This window comes from Puntigrus tetrazona, chromosome 7 (assembly GCF_018831695.1).
Source record: "Puntigrus tetrazona isolate hp1 chromosome 7, ASM1883169v1, whole genome shotgun sequence".
Lineage (NCBI taxonomy): Eukaryota > Metazoa > Chordata > Actinopteri > Cypriniformes > Cyprinidae > Puntigrus > Puntigrus tetrazona.
Genome location: NC_056705.1, coordinates 6847323 through 6861431, shown reverse-complemented (window position 1 = coordinate 6861431; position 14109 = coordinate 6847323). Strand labels below are relative to the sequence as shown.

Here is a 14109-nt window from a genome sequence, read left to right as displayed (position 1 = left end):
CAGGGGAAAAACAGCAATAAACACTTATTGTTTGTATGATTATTCACAATTTTTATGTTGGATAGGGGTCATATGTCACGAATTTAAACCAATATTGAAAGCATTTATATTTGAATGCATTCTCTTAATTTTTTTAGCATTTATTCAAATAACTATTAAAAATCTAAATAAATATTTCACCTCTTATTTGAATTTAAATAAAAATTTCAAATATTACCAATAAAATATTTAAGCTTCAGTAAGCATTTTTATTAGAATTGATTTAAATCCCTTATTTTAAATGATTAGATTAAGTTAATTACTAGCTTGTCATGCAGATAATCAGGGAGACACTGAGAGACACACAGGAAGTGAAGTATCTGAGGAAACGCTCACCTCGTTAATAGAATACCCATCATCCTCCTCTTCCTCCTCAGGCCCGATGATCTGAGTCTTTCCTCCCTGAAGAGACAAGACAGTGAGTCTGTGTGTGTGTGTGTGTGTGTGTGTGTGTGTGTGTGTGTGTGTGTGTGTGTGTGTGAGTGAGTGAGACGGGGATGGAGTGAGTGTGTGTGTGTGTGTGTGTGTGTGAGAGACGGGGATGGATGGAGTGAGAGTGTGTGTGTGTGTGTGAGACGGGGATGGAGTGTGTGTGTGTGTGTGTGTGTGTGTGTGTGTGTGTGTGTGTGTGTGAGTGAGACGGGGATGGAGTGGAGTGTGTGTGTGTGTGTGAGACGGGGATGGAGTGTGTGTGTGTGTGTGTGAGACGGGATGGAGTGTGTGTCTCACCGAGTCTGAGGTGTGTGTGTCAGATCCCTGCCGGCGGAGGAAGGTGGAGGGGGAGGAGAAGGGGCTCTCACACACCTAAACACACACACACACACACACACACACACACACACACACACACACACACACACAGTCCCAACGTTTTATAAGCGTATCTTAAACTCCACAACGAATCAAACCGAACCTGATCTGAACGGTTCAGTGAGAAAAGGAGAAAATGATGTCATAGCGTGCATGAAGTAGGACTGAAGCTCTGTTCATGAGTATCTCTAAATCACACAAGACACAGCTTTCACAGAAACATCTCATTTCTAAACAAATCAGCTGCGTATTAAAAACAGCTCGGGGAGAGAGGCCTTTACTCCTCGCTCGAAAGAAACCCACCTCGGCGTCTCCTTCGCTGGAGTCCATCGACAGGCGGCCTGCGAAGACAAGAAGAAAAGAGTCGTTCAATCCCGACGACACGGCCTCATTAAATCTGAAGAAAGGTGACCACAGACCTTCTCCAGCCGTGAGGTAGTTCACCACAGCTTCTGACCGAGTGCCGTCCTGAAACAGAGCAGAGATTCCAGGTGACCCCTGACCCCAATCAACTAAGAAACCCTTTACCTTCTCAAGAGGTTAACTGTGGGACTGGGTTAGGGAGTGTTTTTAAGCAGCTCACCACGTCCTGCCGGATCTTCACCCTCACTTGATTGGCTCTGCGCCTGGCGCTCTCGATGCGCTCCTCCAGCGACGGCGAGGGGTTTCTGGAGCGCTCCTCCAGCAGGTTCTGCAGCGTGAGAGCGGAGGAGACGGTTAGAGACGGGTTTCAGCGAGAGCGGAGCGGCGTTAGAGCGGGTCTGATACCTGCAGCTCGGCCTCTTCCTGCTCCAGCATCTTCCTGAGGATCTCTGTGGCGTGTTTCTGCACCTCGGGGTCCTGACGAACACACACACGGTGAAATCAGCCGGTTCTTTGTCCCACGTTCAATGCTTACAGTATTTTTTTTCCTGGCTTTCATTGTAAAGGCTTAATTGACTATTGACGTATTAAAACGTTCTGCCTCAAATTGAACTAAATTACATTTATAATAAATGTAAAAGTATATAAAAAATGCTTTACATGCATAAATCTTAATTATAAAAACATTAACATTATTAACTATTTAACAGTAATTGCACCCTACATACCTGTTTTTCTGCACAATGTTTTACAACGCAATGTATTTTTTAATTTATAGGTTTTATCAAATTTACATTTTAATAACTGACAAGGATTCCTTTTCATTTTTTTTTCATTAAAGTGCTGTGTAAAGATTTTTAACAATTTTATAAATGTTATACACAATTTTTACAATGCGTTTTAATTTTTAATTTTACAGGTTTTATTAAATTTATTTTTTTATTTTTTATTAAAGTGCAGTGCAAAGACATTTATAACAATTTTATAAATGTTATATACAATTTTTTTACACGATAATTATTACAATGCATTTTATTTTTAAATTTATAGGTTTTATTAAAATTGTAATAATTTTTTTATTAAAGTGCTGTAAACATTTATAACAATTTTATCAATAATACTGAAACTGTTAATAAACAGGTTACTCCGTGTTGGATGTTTTTTTCTGTATTTTAATTAATAAAAATAAAATGAAATTTGAACGATCCTTTAAATTAAATTTAACTTAAAGTAGCGATTGTTATTTATCCTTACTTTGAGAAGCATATTATATTGTATCACATAATAAAGTAAATAAAACCGTGCCTCATTCACAGAGACATGAGATCTTTTTATTTTTAAGTTTTGAAGCTCACAGGAAACAGATATCAGGGCCCTAGAGCTGTAGAGGATGTTAACCTGGCGCACCTGTAAGGGTTTGGGTCCCGTGATTCTCTGAGTCGGGGTGCTGCTTCCTGCGGGGGGCGTGGGCGGAAGGGGCGGGGCTTCACCCGGCGCCATCCTGTGATTGGGCAAGAGGTCCGAGGGGAGGGGCTGGAGCGGGACGGACGCGACCGAAGGAGGCGGGCCCTGGAGAGTCAGCGCCACATACGTCCCAGCTGCCAGAAGAAGAGCACGTGAACCAGACGGTATCTTAGCGCTTTTGATAAACCGGTAAAAAAAAGAGCTAGTCTTCTCGTGACACCAAATTGAGTTATGGCTCCTTCTACCATCTTGCTGACACGCAGCACTCCCACTTCCTGTACGAGTTAAACCCTCACTGACAGATGAACTTTTTAAGCCCATGTCGCTCTACTGATACACTCACATTTGATCATCTTCACCACTTCCTGATGAGACATGGACGAAACCAACGAACCATTGACCTGAAAGGCAAACAGAGATGACGAACGAGAGGTTAGTTATTCATTAAATTAGCTTTAGTTTTCGTTTCACAATGAGAAAACGTGAGCGAGCGAGATCACCTTAATGATCCGGTCTCCTTCCTGAACTCCAGCCTTGACCGCCGCTCCACCTGCCAGGAGTAAAACACACCATGAACCCGTCTCTCGTGAACACTGTGTGTGTGTGTGTGTGTGTGTCACGGATGGAGGGGCGTTCCCGCTGCGGAGGAACACAGCACCTGCGTGATTCACCACAGACAAACACTGGGAAGTAGATCCGGCTACTTTGTTCCTCCACGAGGCGCACACAGATCTGTTTATGAACCGACTGCAGCTTTAATAATCAGTCAAATATGACTTTTAAAAGGTAGTTTACTCCTGAGATCAAAGCTTTTCAGCATCCAGTGTTCGGCGTCTCACGATCCTTCACAAATCATACTAATATATTGAAAGCAGTTCCTATTTTCTGTGGACAATTTATTTTTTTGCATTTATTTGAAATACTGCAAATCCCTAATCACATCAAAATAAACGTTTTTGCTTCAATAATATATATGTGCACTGTGTATATTTATTATGTATATATAAAAACACAAACATCCAATATTTATTATAAATATATAAATCTACATGCATGCATATATGCATATATATATATATATATATATATATATATATATATATATATATATATATATATTCACATAATTTATATTATACATAAATATATAGCCATATATTTATCATTATATACATATATATTTCTATATATATATATATATATATATATATATATATATATATATATATATATATATATATATATATATATATATATAAAGCTTTTATTTTTGATGCAATTAATCATTTGACAGCACTAGTGTGAAACAATCTTTCGAAACATTTTGCATACGTGCTTTTAATGCATCCATGCTAAATATGAGCATTCATATTTCTTAAAAAATAAATTGTTTAAATTAAACTGTTTCTTACCTGGCCGAACATTCTGCACTAGTTTGATTCTCTCGCCACAGACGGTGAAGCCGAAGCCCAGATTGTCCCTCTGCACAACCACACATCTTTGGACTAAACCCGTCCCTGTGAAAAACACACACAGCAGCTTTCAGCACGAAAACTAAAAACAGTGCGTCCGTTCACTTCCTGCTGGAGGTGCGTTACCTGAGCCGTCTGAGGAGAGATCTGGCAGCGTGTCCCTCTGCTGGCCGGGAGAAGACCTGCGCTCCGAATCTCCCAGAGTCAGGCTGCTCAACCTGAAGAGCACACACACACACAGACAGAGCTCAGGAAACACAGCGCATGCAGAACTGATGCACGATGCTAAAGTAAAACCGAAAGTTGGTGAACTTAATGAGATTGAAGACCGAACACAAAGCAAAAGGACATATATTCCATTCCCCATCAGGGCTAGCATTAAATAATAGTGGCTAGGTTTTCAATGAGCAGCTCAAATATTGATATCCAGTGACCAACAACTACAAAAATAAAACGTTTTACACATACATTATATGCATATATATACACATATACGTATACATATATACATATATATACATATATAGACACACACACACACACACACACATACATACATACATACATACATACATATATATATATATATATATATATATATATATATATATATGTGTGTGTGTGTGTGTGTGTGTGTGTCTATATATGTATATATATTAGAGAATGCATTTATAGACTTACAGACACGAAAATAAACCCAGAAAACTCACCAAGCAGCAAAAGGACTAAAAGGAAGCATGAAAGAGAGAAAGAAGGCAGATGGGAGAAAAAGAGTGAGAAACGTAAAGAATACTCAACATCAGACGGACCGGAAAGAGAAAGACATGTGAACTCCTCCTACATATCAGAAGAGGGTTTGATTGACAGCTCATCGAAAGCTGGGGTTAATGACTGACAGATGTCATGTGTCGGGTTTGACTTTGACTCGCCGTACCTGGGCAGGTGTGTTTGTTTCTTAATGGCTGCCCTGGAGTCACATGACACAAACAGGAAGTGGACGCACAGGAAAAACAAGCCAATGGGAAAGAAAGAGAGAGATCTTGAGACAGAACAAGACACACACAAGACAACACGGACACGGACTGAACGGAGACTCGGTTAAGACGAGAACGTGAAAACAGCGACGAGGAAACCAGTGCACGCCGGACGGATGGAAAAACACGAAACACTGAACCTCGCGAGCCTACGAAACCTCGGATACGGCCTGCGTGTTCGATCGAAAATTCAAAACGTTCAAAATCGACGCAAAATCCGAGATGAGGTTCGCTTACTATACCTGCGCTAATCAAACGTTAGCAATTAAATATCAGGTCTGCCAATAAACGCTTAGCCAGGCGTCATTAAACGCTAACTCTTACTAAACGTATCATCAAATCATCATAGAGATCATTATGACATCACGCCAAGACCATGCTCCGTTGAAGACATTTTGGAAATCTCCCAAACTTAATTCTTGATTTAAGCGCATCGCTTCTTTCGGAGAACTTGAAAGGCCCTTACTTGGCATTTCGAATTTTTTGGGCCCCTCAGATTTTCCCATTTCAAACTTCGTCCCTTCCATACGTCGGTGGAAAGCTTATTTAGCCAGCTTTCGGACGGTGCGTAAATCGCAATTTTACGATTTCAAAATGAACGCACATGGCCTGACTTTATTTACACCTCCGTCTGTCTGGAAGGAGCTTGGTCTCGTCGCTGAATCAGCCTTCATTTAAGAGCTTTCTCTTATTTGCGCCATTTAATACAACGCCATTTGAGATTAGTTTTAACATTCAATTTTAGTTCGGTTATTAGACATATTTCAGTTTCAGCGCCTAGAAGCTCAACAGTAGCTGCGATTATGGCACATTTATACTTAAATATCAGGCCTAGCGATACATCTGGCAACGTTTTATTTATCCAGTCAGACGTAAACTACGTTACCGCTAGGAGTTCGGCCTAGCTGAAGATCCACGTTTAAAATCAGGTATAAAACGTCCAGTCATACGTAGCCTAAAAAAACTAATTTTTATTGTTATCGCCGATTTTAATGAACCCTAAATTATCGGTAACTGAAAAGAGCTACGCAGATGCACTTTTAACGTGCTTTTTATGCTTTTAATACTTTTTTGGTTTATTGGTGACCGGTTTTACTACAAACATGGTCAAGCTGTGGTTAGCGCAAGTGAATTATGGTTAATGTGCGGTTACCATGGTTTCCCAGAGGAAAGCATGTCTTTTTATGGTTTGAGTAGTGATAAAATCGGTTAATCGGACCTCATTTCGCCACAGGTTAATGTCACGAATGAGAGAAAACAATTTAGTCAAATCTCTTGCGCGTTACTAAAAATAAAAATAAATACAATTCTAACATTCCTTCATGCATTTGGGACGGCCGGCGCTTAACAGACGTCAAACCAAGACGTAATTAAATGGAATAAACACTTACAGAACAACTAACCAGTCAGATTACGAGGTGTTTGCCAGTAGACTTGCACGACTAACTACAACTAGCTAAGTGAGCGATGTATTGAGTTATTGAAAAACCAAGATAAAAACACCAAATCTGCAGGGGTCTAAAGGTCGCCTCGAGCAAACAAGCTCACCTGTCCAGCGTGGAGGTCGGGTGTCGGAGACTCATGTCTGGTTATTCGTGTAGTGGTTTTCTGTCGGTCTGAGATCACGTCATTAGTGTAGAGTTACTTCTATTTCCTCTTTCCACTCCTTGAGGTGATTCTGTCCTTTCGCTGCTTCGGGGGTCAAAGGTCCTTTTGGGAAAACTCAATGGTCCTGCTCACCAGCATCGTCCCATTTAGCAAACAAACCCCTGATGTCCAGGGAAACCCAACGAAGTAGTGTCATAACAGCTAGGCTCTCTCTGGGGGACACGCGGGATCAGAAGCCCACATCTCTCTATTATCTGGAGCCGGAGATTCCCGGAGACCGAATCATCTTTCCTCTTCAGGGTCGGTTTTTAAACACTGCGGAGACGTCCACGAGTTCACACGCAATCAGTGCAGATGCTACAGTAAAGAGCGAGATGATTCGGTCGCTATTAGTGTGTTTTTTAGCGAGGTTACTTCGGTCTGATCTTAACGCAGCCTCTCAATCCCAAGAGAAGAGAATGTGACATAAAGCGCGGTGATAGGAGACGAAATAAAGTGCATAAAACCGATTAATAAGCAGCGAAATTCACAGTGTTTGTAGACGCTCGCGCAACGCGCTCCTCCGGACGCCTCCCGCGGTAACGCGCCGCGCGCAGACCCATAGAGCTCGCGATCTGAGCGAAAACCTCCGGCTTGCGGTGAGCGCGAGGCCGCGCGGCGCGCGTCGCATCCCCGCCGCCGCGTGCAGACTGGCGCCGCGGGCGAGCGCGACTCCGGCGGCCGCGGCCGTTCACCTTCACGCGCTGGCGCGACGCTATCCCCGGACGCGATCTCCCGCACTCGCGGCGCGACGAGCCCGGCTCGGATCGCTCTGGTTTCGGAGGGGGGGGTGGGAGATTATTGCGCGGATTTTGGCCGCTTGCACACGCTCGTTTGGCGGCCAGCGAGATTCATTTGATCCCGGGACGCCTCCGTAGCCGCTTCGATCCTCGCGTCCCTCGCGTGCGTCTCTCGCTGTGTTTATCGGCGATGCTGCTTCCCGAAGACGTATAATCTGGAGGCCTTTAATCGCACTGTTATCCCAATGTCCGAGCGTTCGCCATTCCGGAATAATACCATCATCCTTGGGTTTATGTTTGGCTACTGGGAAGGCAAACAGACTCACGCTCGCCCTCTATCGGCTGGATTTCGGCGCTGCGCGAAAAAACGAACGGGGATCAGATTTTTTTATACGTTTATATATATGTATGCGTGACCACAAAACCAGTAGATGGTCTTACAAAAAAAGCAAATGGAAAAAATATAAAATGTAAAAATCCGGCACCCCTCTCCAAGTATGCAGGGGAAAAAAACATGTTCCCTGACCGGGAATCGAACCCGGGCCGCGGCGGTGAGAGCGCCGAATCCTAACCACTAGACCACCAGGGAGCGTTAGAGTTGCCTGCCCATATATCAAGAAGTCTTCAAAGTAGTATGATATTACACTATCTCTATGATCTGTAGTTTATCGCACAATCCGCCCAATTTAAAAACAGGATTTTTACAAGTTTTTTACCATGATTAGGCTACTCGTGCCGTTAAACTGTCTAACGTTAACCTCATTGTTTATCATATTATTGTAATTATTTTGCTCCATACCCTTCGGATTTTATTTCAGATTACGCGCAGCGGTCATTCAACCTCAGTCACGCCCGGGTTTCGGTGCTGTCCACACAGAGATCTGAAACTGTTAGCGAGTTCCACTCAAAAACAAAGCAACATTCATACACAGAATCGCACATCAGAGCAAGTGAGATTGGGGCAGAGTTGTATTACAGATTGCATTTTTTGTTTGTGAATAAAACTTTGAGACAATGTGTGACAACATCTAATTTTAGCATCCAAATTCCCTTCTCTAGTCTCCATGGAGAGGCCGAGCGGCGAGAGAAAGGCAGTAACTAATTTGGTAGGAAATGGGCGTGGAGGACCGAAGCGAGTCCCGTTAAGGAAGAGAACATCAGGGCAGCGTCGCAAGAGAGGAGCTCGATTCTCCTTCGTGATTAAAACTTGAAAAAAGCGGAAAAAGTCTGCGCAAGGTATGTCTGTATTATTTGCTTCCACGTTTTCCTTCGGACTGGTCTGTTTTTGCGTCGGTCTCGTGTTTGCATCGCATTTTTGTTTTTCAGTTTTTTTTGTAGTCAGCCTGAGGAATGCGTCTCATATACACGCTTTTGTGAAAATACTTTATACTCGCGCGTACATCGCGTACGTGTCGAACTCCTGCCGTCTTTAAAGCGCTTGTTAAGCGCATCCAACAGATCCTTTTAAACGCGTTTAGCTCGAGGATACGAACTTTTGGTTTTCTCCGAAGCCCACGTTCATCTCGACCTCATCCGAGCCATGAAACCCAGCAACCACACCCGCCGCCACATCCGTTAGCTGCTAGAGAGATGGGGGCGAGGGCAGGTCTGAGGTAACGTCTAGCCCTGCACGCAGGCTACGCAATGAAATAAAATAACACTGAGGTGATATATAGTATAAATCTGGCCCTAAGGGTTTAAAAACTCCAGCCGAGATGTTCTTTTGGTTTGCTATCCAAAACATCTGCTAGCAACGTGGAGGAAATGAGCCACAGCTGAGTCACTTCTGCTGATATGGGTTTGTTAGATACGTGGTGTTACTTCATAGGTTCATAAGCTAGTCAAAAAGTAGCTGAAATTGTGAAATAATGCGTGCAGTTGTAACTCTAAGTGTCCAAGCTCTTAAAGGAGCAGTACACAAAAAAAATCTGCATGCCATTCCAAACCCAAACCCATCTTTACTCTGCTTTAAAAAAGGAGATCCTGGCTGTCCTGAACCGATTGCCTGATGCACGCTGTCGTGAATCGGATTTGAGAGTGGCGGTGGAAGGGACGAGCTTAACTTGTGCAGTTATCTCGTACAGTGGAATTTTATAATGATAACGAAACCATTGACTACAAGCAGCTGTTACGCATTCTTCAAAATATCTACCAGCAACACTCACCCAATACACCACACGGGTGTGTATAGGATGCCAAATGTTCAATATTGGTAAACTATCTCTTTAAAACAACTTTTTGAAGCAAAGCATGAATGCAGTACTTCAGCGCGGTGCAGGAAACGGGCCACGCTAAAAGTGTCAAACCTCAGCAGGTTACACTCGCATCCGGGGCTGAGGTGCTTCTCTTGAGCGTGTGGTTGCAGTAACACAATCAGTGATTGGAGTTTGTCAGATTTCACAGCCAATGGCATGCTTCGTTGATTCAGACGGTCGTTATTTTAGCCCTCTTTCTGCACAAGTAAAATTAAAATGTGCCATTAACGCATCAACCGTTGCCTAAAAAGTGTTCATGTACATAGATTCTTGTGTTTGCTTCCCTGAGCTGGGATAGTTCGCCAATCTATATAACGTTGGGTTGCATTTTAGTTGAAACTGAAAATCGAGTTGACGTCAGTACTTAACCTTGGATTTCGGTTACGCAACAAAATATCAACATCAGCTGATGTCGTTATTGGGCATCAATTTAGCATTCATATTAGACAATGAATTTACGTTGAATTTCGGTCACCTTACATGGTAACTACAATTCAATCAACGTCTTGGGTGGTTCCTGCTGGGTTGTAAAAACGCTCATTGACTGGAGTGTGTCAGATGTCCCAGGCCATGCTTTGTTGATTCAGATGCTCCATCTGCTTCTCTGTTTGTTCTTTGCAGAGTCACCAGAAGGACACGTCCAACGACTGCTCCAATCATGCCTCTGCTGGTGTTGAAGTCCTCCCGTCTCCTGTGGGTGCGTTTGGCCGCTCTGGTGTTCACCTGCGTGTCGTTCAGCGTGGCGGCCCATGGAGCGGCGGTCAGCGGCAGCATGTACGACTGGTGCATCTTCTGCTGGGCGTTCAGCTTCGCGGGGACCCTGCTGGTCCTGGTGGTGGAGCTCATGGGTCTCCAGTCGCGCGCCCCTGTGTCCTGGAACAACTTCCCGATCACCTTCGCCTGCTACGCTTCGCTGCTTTGCCTGTCGGCGTCCATCATCTTCCCGCTCTACTTCCTGAAGGGCGAAACGGTGCACACCGAGGCCCGGGACCACCGTATCGTCTCAACGGTTTTCTCCTGCCTGGCCGCCGTGGCGTATTTCGTCGAAGTGAGTCTGACGCGAGCGCAGCCGGGCGAAGTCGCCGGGTACATGGCCACGGTTCCGGGCCTGCTGAAGGTGTGCGAGACCTTCGTGGCCAGCGTCATATTCGTGTTCGTCAGCAACCCCAACTCTTACGAGGGCCACGCGGCGCTGAAGTGGTGCATGGCCGTCTACTGCATCTGCTTCGTGATTTCGGCGGCCGTCGTGATCATGTGCGTCGGCGAATGCACCGGGTACCTGCCGTTCCCGTTCGCGCGCTTCCTTTCCGCCTACGCCCTGCTGGCGGTCGTCATGTACCTCACCGCCACCATCATTTGGCCGATCTTCAATTTCGACAAACGTTATTCGGGGAGCTCGAGTCGGCCGTTCTTCTGTCAGCACAGCCACGGTTTGTGTCCGTGGGATAAATTGGTGGCCGTGGCCGTTCTCACCGCTGTCAACTTCCTGATCTATCTGGCCGATCTGGTGTATTCAGCCAGACTGGTCTTCATTTCGGTTTGAGAGGGCGAGCGGTCATCCCTGACACTGACGAAATCTTCGAAAGCTAAGACTGTGCACCAATGAGTTTGTGCTTTTATTCCAAGTTTCCAAGTGAGTAATGGTGCGTTCAAATCAGAAAGATCGTGTTTATGAGTTAAACCTGCATAAACACCACCACGATGTCATGCGAAACGGTATTGTTTTAGTAGTTTGATTGATCGGTCGTGCTGTTTAAATAGTGAAATATCATTTGTGAGTTAATTAAGGGTGTTCAAATATATTGCCGATGCTTAAATATACATATAATACAAGATATAATAATTAAACGTTATCCATCCACCTTTTTCCTATGCCCCATCATGCTTTGCGCAAATTATGGGAGTGTCAATTTAAACCGCAAAACGTTCGCTCTTTAAGCATTTTTACAAACTGAGGACAATGAGGTGGTATTTAACTCACCCTTCAACCCTTGATCGGTGAAATAAGAGGAAATTTTAAAAAAGTGTAATAGCATTCAGTTATTTTAATATAACACACCACTAATAACTCCTAAAGATCCACCTTATATCCGCAGCAGTATAAATTAAATCAGGAGAGCAGACCACAGCAGGATACAAAGGGAACATGGGAAAATAATCAGGTGTAAATCAGAGCTATTCTATAAATGTTGTTATATCATATTAATATACCAAATGTAACGCTACTCTCCTAACTTCAGAAAATAGAAATTGAATGAAAATGTATGGATCATTTTGACAGAGAAGAATTCTTTGTAGCACAATAAATCACTTTTCTTCATGTAGAACAGTAACAGATAAGAGAATAGAGTGATACTGATGTATATAATGACAACAATCAAATCGACGATAATTGCTAGAATCTCTAGAAAGTCGATCTTATGATCTGATATGATTTGTTGCAGTCTTATGGAGTAGATCTTCCCCAAAACCAGAAGTGCCTCTCGTAACTAAAAACGCAGAAGGCTTGTTGGGATAAAGCTGGGTAATCTTTGGTTAAATCCTCACGTGCGATGCCTTTCATCCATACTCTACAAAAAAAACCTCTTTTGTTTTATAGAACATGACTAAAGCAGTATAGGTTTTAAAAGGTTTGAAGTGATCTCAGGTATTTTCATATGATATTATATATTTATATTGCAACGATAATCAAAGTTTATTGCTGTATATGAAACTAAAAATAAGAACCAATATATTTCTTAAATACATAAATGTATGCGTGTGTGTGTGTGTGTGTGTGTGTGTGTGTGTGTGTGTGTGTGTGTGTGTGTGTGTGGATAATAAATATACATAGCACACACATCATGTGAACAAAAGTTTTATTTCATACGATTAATGTACACCAAACCCATCTTGAGTGTTGAGTGCTGCTAAAAACTATATTTTCTTGTATTTTAATGAACCCTCTTCTGTGTGGGGTTCCAGAGTCCGTTACGTTTTAAACATTCAGGTGAAACCACAAAAAAACATGACCGCCCAACTCATAAATACGAACTTTCAGAAGGCCCCGAACGCCCCGTTGCTGGTGTTTGAATGTGATTAGTGTATTTCTGATTGTGCCACTGCTGCCTTATAAAGGAGCTCCACGTCGCTGTGTTCAACTACTGTAAGTGTTTGTGTCGTCTGTCACGTGTCAGTGTTATCACGCCAGGTCTGCGTTCATAACAGAGGTGAACCGTTCCAGGGCAAAGCCTTTTATACTGCGTTGTAATATTTTTAAATGTATCAAGAACAAATAAAGTTATGATATGAAAACGATTTGTGTTTTTGGCTTAATTTTCGTTTGTGAAAGTACATTTCGAGATGAAAATGCTAATGCTTTATCTTTAGCGTTTTCCCCTCGCTGTCATATTTGTCTAGCAGCTCGTGATCTTCTAATAAAATACATATTATAATATATGACCGGACACGTACTTCCAAAATGCAAAAGGTAGGTTTAATTGAGAGGGTTTATAATAAAGATATTTAATTTATGTTCCATATAAAGAGGTCAACTTTTATTTATTGAATTGCGACGTAGTGTTCATTCAGACATAAATGGTCGAGCGAACTCGATCCGAATGCATTTCAGAATTAATCACGCTTTTTACAAAATGGCCAGATGTTCTTCACGGCGAAAGGACACTTTTATCGATTCATCTCATATAAGGTCATAACTCCGACTTAGCAGACTGGTTTATCTGGATTCATAATGTCTTTACATTAAACGTCATTCTATTTCAAGATGGGCATTTTTTTGTAATTTGATGAGATCTGTAGAAGCACATCTACCGATTGGTCACTTGCTCTAAATCAGAAGTTAGTTACAGTATGAAAAAGCGAATTATTTGATCAAATAAAGATTCGTTCAGATTCTTTTGGACATTGTGACGCTTCCTTTTGTGAAACTAGTTGTGTGTATTTTTTTCCTTCGCTCGTAAGAAAGCTGTCTGAAGGCACAGACGTCAGTTGGGTGTGTACTTCATAGACGGCAACATTCCCTGCTCCCTGCAGCCCGGTTAGTTCACAAGATCTCCAGAGATCCAGCGATCGGTGTGTGACCTGACAAACCCCAGCATGGGTCATGGGAATCATCTCTCGAAGTGTGATAACACGAGTATTTTTGGAACGCTCCAGGTCATACCAACGCATGCAACTTTGCATCTACACTGTCTTCTTAATATCTTATATACATTTGATGGGCCACTATCAGAAACTTTGTCTTATTCTACTAACCCTAAGCCCACCCTACACTCTGATTGTTAGT

The 14109-nt window shown here is 42.8% G+C and overlaps 2 protein-coding genes and 1 non-coding gene across 13 annotated transcripts in view; 1 reads left to right on the top strand and 2 right to left on the bottom strand.

Annotated features, from left to right (window-relative positions):
* Positions 1–7887, bottom strand: part of arhgef11 (Rho guanine nucleotide exchange factor (GEF) 11) — a 24786-nt gene extending 16899 nt beyond the window's left edge. For 5 of the 11 annotated variants that reach the window (XM_043244870.1, XM_043244874.1, XM_043244872.1 and 2 more), the window contains exons 1-13: positions 6731–7887; positions 4859–4873; positions 4275–4366; positions 4089–4193; positions 3177–3226; positions 3020–3077; positions 2620–2810; positions 1618–1689; positions 1433–1540; positions 1269–1317; positions 1153–1190; positions 769–843; positions 376–441 (exon numbers count right to left, since the gene is read on the bottom strand). In XM_043244870.1, coding sequence (XP_043100805.1) covers positions 376–441; positions 769–843; positions 1153–1190; positions 1269–1317; positions 1433–1540; positions 1618–1689; positions 2620–2810; positions 3020–3077; positions 3177–3226; positions 4089–4193; positions 4275–4366; positions 4859–4873; positions 6731–6765 — 954 coding nt within the window. In that variant the 5' untranslated portion in view covers positions 6766–7887. The remainder of the gene's footprint in view (positions 1–375; positions 442–768; positions 844–1152; positions 1191–1268; positions 1318–1432; positions 1541–1617; positions 1690–2619; positions 2811–3019; positions 3078–3176; positions 3227–4088; positions 4194–4274; positions 4367–4858; positions 4874–6730) is intronic. The other 6 variants (XM_043244875.1, XM_043244877.1, XM_043244873.1 and 3 more) reach the window with 2 other exon arrangements.
* A 199-nt stretch (positions 7888–8086) lies between these two features.
* trnae-cuc lies at positions 8087–8158 on the bottom strand. Its single transcript has one exon. It is a non-coding gene; the product is annotated as a tRNA-Glu (tRNA).
* A 493-nt stretch (positions 8159–8651) lies between these two features.
* On the top strand, positions 8652–13118 carry myadma (myeloid associated differentiation marker a). The gene is made up of 2 exons (XM_043244946.1): positions 8652–8805; positions 10446–13118. The coding sequence occupies exon 2, from the start codon at positions 10483–10485 to the stop codon at positions 11365–11367; it is 885 nt and encodes a 294-aa protein (XP_043100881.1). The 5' UTR covers positions 8652–8805; positions 10446–10482; the 3' UTR covers positions 11368–13118.
* Positions 13119–14109: the final 991 nt, after the last annotated feature.